General features: G+C 40.0%; 1 protein-coding gene across 1 annotated transcript in view; it reads left to right on the top strand.

The window, feature by feature from the left end:
• The window catches only part of DDX4 (DEAD-box helicase 4), a 169,409-nt gene extending 164,136 nt beyond the window's left edge, over positions 1-5,273 (top strand). The window contains exons 24-25 of the mRNA XM_073622831.1: positions 2,803-2,907; positions 4,974-5,273. Of these exons, the coding sequence (XP_073478932.1) occupies positions 2,803-2,907; positions 4,974-5,054 (186 nt within the window). The 3' untranslated portion in view covers positions 5,055-5,273. The remainder of the gene's footprint in view (positions 1-2,802; positions 2,908-4,973) is intronic.
• The last annotated feature ends 2,570 nt before the right edge of the window (positions 5,274-7,843 follow it).

Genomic DNA, 7,843 nt, shown 5'->3' on the forward strand with positions numbered 1-7,843 from the left:
AATTGGATAACTCAATGGCAATGAGGGAATATTCTGACGTATGTTTGATTTTTTTTTTTTTTTTTTCTACGTACTTTTTTTAAACAAAAATCTAAATGTGACTAGTTGTAGAGTAGGAAATTGTTTTAATAGACTATATTGTCGTTATATGATGCTTAGATTTTTAATTTAAGCTCTTTAGCGCCTCCCGGCCCTTTAAGCGGTTTGATCCCGGGAGGCAGGGCTTTGTGATTTTTTTTTTTTTTTTTTCTTTGATGGTAAACATGACAAATAGGGTGTAAATCTCCCTAACGGTGACAAGCAGCAATTATTTCATGGAAAGTAATAAAATTCCTGTGAGCCTCAATCAACCCAAAGCCTAATAGATATCACAAACCAAGCAAGTGCACTGTGCTGTGCTTTAGCATATTACACAATAAATGCGTGCTGAAAATTAAAACAAACACATGTAGTGTTAATGTGACATAGATGAGATATGACAAAAATAAAACAATAAATATGTCAATTAAAACTTTAATAATAAAGTGCTCATGTGCATCCAAGTGCTTTGTAACACAGATAAGTGTCCGGTGGTATATAGGGAACAACACTAGTCACACTTTAAATAGCAAAAAGTGCTATTGTGCAAAAAACAAGTCTTTTTATAAACAATGCTGTGACAGTCCTGTTGGAAAAAAGTGCATATGCGTGGTAATCAATAATAGCACTGCTGACATGCTTATAAATCCATGCGTCTAGAAATGATTGACAGGTGTTGCAGATCATGCATTTGTGCTCTTATTCCAGTGACCCCCTAGGTATTGAATGCTCACCTTGGAGCATGTGACTTCACAATTATGCTCAGTCAATACATGCTTGTGAACCACCCCTGGGTTCTATAATGGTGACAGGATCCTGGGTTTCCCACGCAGTATCTCGGGAATAATGGGAAATAAAAAGCCTCGCTAGTGTGATATCGCGTTAAACTTTTTATTAAACAAATAAGAACAATCCCCCAATGGGGTACTGACATGTACCAAGTGCATCAGTGCACCACTCTGTATGGCATGAAATATTACAGCAGCTGGTTTTGGAATGGTGTATGCTTCCTTCTAGGCAGACTGCCTTTCGTACCGTCCTGGCCCCTCCCCCTATATACCACCGGACACTTATATCTGTGTTACAAAGCACTTTGATGCACATGAGCACTTTATTATTGTTTTCATTGACATATTTATTGTTTTATTTTTGTCATATCTCATCTGTCACATACCTCACATTAACACTACATGTGTTTGTTTTAATTTTCAGCACGCATTTATTGTGTAATATTCTAAAGCGCAGCAATTAAATCATGACAAGTGTTCTAATCCCTGACCACTCTATCCAGAACTAAAAAAAAAAAAAAATGCCTTTTAGGTATACTTTGTCTTGAACTGCTGCTTCTCAGCCTTTGTCTAAGATCAAGTGTAGCATCTGTTCCTATCAGTGTCTAGTAGGAGTGCTATACAGGCCTTTTGGTAGGATTGGCTGGCTGTACAGTATCTGCTGTTATGATGTGGGTCCTGTGGGCTTTACCAATGGGTTAAGGTATCTGGAACATGCACCCATGGTAGGTGTGGGCCAGTAATACTTCCCTGGCGTTGATGGTTCTAAAGGGTCCAGTGCCTCCTGATTGAATGGCACTGTCTGGTCATGGGCAGGCAAGACAGAGCCCCATGGTGTTGGTGCCCCCTGGCAGCCCCAGAGGTGATATTAGTATTACTTATGCCTAAGAAACCCATGGTGAAAACAAGCACATGGCCATGTCACATGTTGCTTTTTCTGCACACCGCTCCTTGGCCTTTTGGCTTAGTCTAGGTCACTTGTTACAAGGCCGTAAGGCCTAGTCAATGCACTGGCACTTAAATTATTTTTTTCTCTCCACGTGTTGGTCACTTTGCACTGTCGTCTGTTTCTTTTCACTTTGGATGGAGTGTGTGGGTCCTCAAGGCACCACCCTGAAGTCTAGGGGGAGGATGTGTGGCCCTTAGGTTCCCTTCTCCACTTGGGTCTCTCTTTGAGAGAGCGCCTTACCTAGTTCTTGGTGGTCGACTTCCTGCTGACCCTTAGAAGGTTCTGCCAGGCCTTTTGGTAAGGTGGGAACACAAGTTTGCCTTGCGCCCCAGGGACTAGACACGCCCTTAAGTGCACTTCTTTGGTGCATGCTTTTCCACGTGCACTTTTTTGTTCACTTGCAGGTGTTTTGTTTTCGCGCACTGCCAAACCAGGGTTTTGTAAAGAGACAGAATTGCGGATTTATCTCTGAAATCATGCACTTTTTATTGCACGACTGTATTCTGCTAGCTTTATTTGCTGCAGCTTGGCACTGCATGCTGTGATCCACAAGCACCCCTCCAGATCTTTTTCCATCAAGGAATCCACCAGGGGAGCCCTTTTTAATGTGTAATTTGTGTGTGTTTTTGGCACCCAAATGATGCTATCCTGTCCCAAGCTATTTCCCTGCATAATTTGGTATCGTCAGCAAACACTTAAATTGAGCTCCTAATCCAAACCTATATATTATTAATAAACAAATCCAACTGCATTGATCCCAAGACAGAACCCTGGTGCACAACCACTCACCAGACCGTTTATAGAATGAGTCATATATCACTATTCTCTATTACCCATTCATTCATGTGATCATTTCCACGTGAAAACTCCACTGAAAACTTGTTCAACATGCATTGCTGATGGTGTGGCAATAGTGTATAACATTTTTGTTATTAGTTAGTAATCCTCTTAGTGATTTCTTAACAGTGTGTTTTACTGTTTGCACAGGCACACCAAGAAGTGCCTGCTTGGCTTGAAGAGGTTGCCTTCAGTGCCCATGGGATATCTGCCTACAATCCACGGTCAAAGTTTGCATCCACAGATGACAGACAGGTAATATATGTTAAAAAGGAGAGTATGGTAGGAAGTCTAGACCCTAAGGCTCTGTTCACATGTATGCGAATCAGATGTGATAAGAGCTGCATCCGATTTTAAAGAGTCCGGTGTAGTTTTCAGTTGCAAAAAAATAGGTTATTTTTCTATAGTTAAAAGGAAGTGCAGCGCAAAAAAAGTCCAATCAAAATTCCACAGGAATTATAAAGGAAGTCCAAACTATTTCATAAGATGAACAGCAAGGAGAGCTCCACCTGTGGGAAGACAGAAATCCAAAGACACACGATATGCTTGACATTCCCTCCACCACTGAGATCCTTGCTCTTCACATTGGACTCTTGAGCTAACGGAGTCAATAGTGTAAAATATAGCCAATGCAGCAGAAAATCCCAAGGATCCCACTGAGGCTGCATCGAGTAAATAGAAACCAAACCTGTTCAGGTTAAAATTGCCTGTGATTTTGCACACAAAAAAAAACTCTGGTACCCAAAAATCCCCATGGGCGACACTTCAAAACACTCAACAGCTCATCAGTTTTCTGACGACACATTCCAACAGGTGGACATCGAGTCCTCGTCTGATGCCAGTTTCAGGCGCGTTTTTAAGCTGCAGACCATACCCAGTCATCTCGTTTTCTTGGGCCTGTTGGTGTTTGCTGTGTTGCCTACCCTTCAGTTGGACTGCTTTTGAATTTCCCTAAGGTTAGACTTCCTGTGCCTTAACCACTAAGCTTTGACTAATCATAACTAAATGGACAAAATTATTTGGTTTAATTCGGCAAAATGCTTGCTTATAGCAATGTAATACACTGCTATAAGCAAACCTAATGTGTAAAAAAAAAAAAATTCCTGATCACTTCTCAGAGTAGTACAATGTTACTATGGTAACAGTTTAAAAGTTTAAAATTATAAAAAATGTACGTACTTTACAGCATGTAAAAAAATTACGTGCCCGGTATTGAAGTGGTTAAAGTAAAAGGAACAAAATATATTTTTTTCACATCTTTTGCTTTTAAAGGTAAAGAGGTTTGGGGTCCTTTTGACCCCAGATCTCTCCATATATAGAGGACCTGTCAGCCTTATTTCTATTACAAGGATGTTTTACATTCTTTGTAATAGGATTAAAAGTGATAAAAATTAAAGGGACAGTATAAAAAAAATATTAAAGCTTCCCCATAAAGCTTGGCAGAAGCAAATGCGAATATAGGTCGCACACGTATGTAAACGGTGTTTGCACCACATGTGGGGTATCGCGGTGAACGTTAGAGCGACGGCAATAATTTTAGCGCTAGACATCCTTTGTAACTCAAACAGGTAACCTGTTATAAAAAATTTTAAAAAAATCTTTGTGTCGCCTATGGAGATTTTTAAGTACCGTAGGTTGTCGCCATTCCACGAGAATGCGTAATTTTAAAGCAAGCCATCTTCGGTATTTATCTACTTGGCGTATCTTCTTTCATATTTTACAAAAAAATGGGTTATGTCTTGTGTTTTAGTTTTTAATTTATTAGTGTATTTTTTACAAAAAGAATTGCGTTTTGAAAAATTGCTGCACACATACCATGTGACAAAAAATTGCAATGATCAACATTTTATTCCCTAGGGCCTAGGGTGTCTGCTAAAATATGATTGGGGTTTATAAGTAATTTTCTAGACTAAAAATACTGTTTTAAACAAAAAGTGCCAGAAGAGGCTTGGCCTTCAAGTGGTTAATATTCTTTTCTGCAGTTTAATGGGACACAAGTCTCGACCCTATGTTTATGATCAAGCTCTTGTTACAGCTTGCTACAAAACTGAGGCCTGCTAGCGGTAGGAGGGGATATCTTGGACTGTCGTACAGTTTTGTTTGTTTTTAATTTGCCAGTGTCCAACCCTTCTGTGTGCAGCAGTAAAATGTTTCACGTGTCCCTCACTGTACTTTAAGGAAAGTATAGTATAACCTTTCTCTTGGGACCTTTTTTTGCTGCACTTTACAGGTAACTTTGCTTAAGTTGAAAGCATAGCTGTTTTGGCTGTGAGTTTCTTAACTTTTGTGTACTTAACATTTTCTCTCTTTTTTTAATGCAGAAAGGAGAATCCAGGAAAGATTTCAGCACTTCAGGATTTTCCCCTTCTGTGGCTCAGGCAGAAGAGGAGGATTGGGGATAATTGTTAAATGAAACTATATATGTATAAGGCACTTCCGCTGTTGCATGTTTTGTTGTTTAAGAACCATATATTGAGTATTTAGAATTAAAAGCATTTGTTCTGTGCGTCTCTTGTTTTGTAGCTAGAAAGTTTGTATCATGAAACTTGTGAATTTGTTTTGTGGTGCTCTAGCAACCAGTTTATCTTTTTTTTTTTTTTAAGCACTAAATAAAAAGTTAAATCATGCCCCTCTCGTATTCTGCTCTCTGAACTGAGTACAGCATTGTGATGTATATTGTCCAAAACAAAAATGTGACTAATAGATTTCCATCTGTACTTAAAGCTCAACTCGAGGCAGATATAATTAGTGTGAGTTGTTTTTTTTTTTTTTGGTTGGGGGGGGGGGCATGCCATGCTATGTAAACAACCTAACAGGTTATCATCCTTTTAGAAGTTCCTTTACAGCAGAGGGAGGATGCAGCACAAGGAGCCAATCCAGTTTGCTACAACGCAAATGGCATCCTGTTATAGATGAGCTAATCAGTTTGCTGGTTTCATTGCCCAGGCACAGGTTGGGAAGGAGGCGTGTAAAGCAGGCCATGCCAGTTCCAAAGGAACCAGGCAAATTTCAATCCATGTACGGGTACTGTGGTTGTACACAAGTCGATCTACTGATCTGCTTCTGCACAACAGCCCTACTGAATTTTCCCCGCTCAATCAATGCTGTAATGCTGATTAGGGGTCGACCGATATATCGGCCGGCCGATATATCGGCCGATATTTGGCGTTATTTACTTAATCGGCATCGGCCGATTGTGCTGATAAAAAAGGCCGATTATAACTTCAGCCGTGACTTGCAAATGACTTCTGTAATAGAAGTTAATGCAAGTTGCCTTAAGTTATCTGTGAAGTTTTCTTCTCTCCTCCTCTGGGCAGCCTGCCAAGTCTGATAAGAAGATACATTGTATCTTTCAGGTTCTTTTTATCAATAGACTGAACTCCGTGGAGAAGTTCTCAGTTTAACCATTTAAAGACTAAATCTTTTCTGACACTTGTTGCTTACAAGTAAAAATCCTGTATTTTCTGCTAGAAAATCACTTAGAACCCCCAAACATTATATATATTTTTTTAGCAGAGACCCTAGGGAATAAAATGGTGATTGTTGCAATATTTTATGTCACACGGTATTTGCGCAGTGGTCTTTCAAACGCAATTTAAAAAAAAAAAAATACAGTAATGAATTAAAAAAAAAACCTAAGCAGTAAAGTTAGCCCATTTTTTTTCGTCCAAAAGTTTTGATTACCTGTTTTTGTGTATTTAATATTTTAGTTTTTTTTTTTTTTTTTTTTTTCGTTTTCTAAATTATACATACAAGTGAACTGATTGGAGGTTTGTTTTGTTTAATGTTTAAATGAAAAAAAATTTCTGTATTACTTAAGGTTGCTTTCACACTGGAGCAGGCATGCGTTGATGGTAAAACGCTGCTAGTTTTAGCGGCGCTTTACCGTCATTTTAGAGGCGCTATTCGGCTGCTAGCGGGGCGCTTATAACCCAGCTAGCGGCCGAGGAAGGGGTTAAATGCGCCCCTGAAGCGCCGCTGCCAAAACGCTTTGCAGGCGCTTCGGCAGCGGTGCACATTCATTTCAATGGGCAGGAGTGGTGGAGGAGCGGTATTGCACCGCTCCAAAGATGCCATTTGCAGGACTTTTTTTACATCCTGCCAGCGCATCGCCTCAGTGTGAAAGCACTCGGGATATCACACTGAGACTGCAGGGGAGCCGTTTTACAGGCACTTTACAGGCGCTATTTTTAGCCCAAAAGCGCCTGAAAAACGCCCCAGTGTAAAAATCTAACTGTTAGATTTTATGAGATGAAGGGAAAAAAGAAAAAAAAAAAAATCGGCCAAATATATCGGCCCAAAAAAATCGGCATCACATATCGGCCATCGGCCACCGCGATTTCTAAATATCGGCATCGGCATCGGCCAGAGAAAAACCCATATCGGTCGACCTCTAATGCTGATCAGTATATTCTGATGGCTGGGAAGTCTTCATGGTGTCAGAATACAATTATTTTTTTTACTTGTTTTGTTGTGTAATGATAGGGCGTTTGTATTTGTCGGCATTACACAGGATTAAAATTGTGGCTTACTTTATGGTATTTTGAAATTTTGTTTGATTACTGAAACACAACATATGGCTGTGTTTGTGCAAAATTGGAAAAAAAAGTTCAAGTTCTTAAAGATACTGTTGAATTAAAAATGAAATATCTCTGCATTGAGGATGCCCCCATCCACATTCAGTGTATGGATGGGGAAATTGTGAGTCAGTTTTTTTTCTGTTTATCTTGCTGGCTGAGGAAAAAACTGACTAATCTATGGGCTGCCTTAGGCCCCTTTCACATGCATCTCCTGAAACCTGCCGGCATCTGGTCCTCTAAAAACTGATGGGAATCTGTTCCCCATCCGTCGATTGGATGGAAATGGACACATGATCATTTTCTATCTGACTGTCCCATAGAGAAGACTAGGCTGTTGTCCGCTCTGCATAGCGGACACAGACCTGTCCTCCGCCCACTTAGTGGACAGATCCCTCGCTGAGAAAGCAGATCCACTTGACAGAGTCCATCCCAATTGCAAGAGGCCTTTAGCTTGTCAAACCCCATCGTGGACCTGCCCATTTTTGTCCATTCTACCATTTCTATTGAGGGTACTTCCTCTTTTACCACTTCAAAACTGGGCCAATTCTGACACGTCTCACATATACATAAAAACCTGCATTTTTATACTAAAAAATTACTTAAAACTCCCA

Source organism: Aquarana catesbeiana, linkage group LG01, assembly GCF_042186555.1.
Source record: "Aquarana catesbeiana isolate 2022-GZ linkage group LG01, ASM4218655v1, whole genome shotgun sequence".
NCBI lineage: Eukaryota > Metazoa > Chordata > Amphibia > Anura > Ranidae > Aquarana > Aquarana catesbeiana.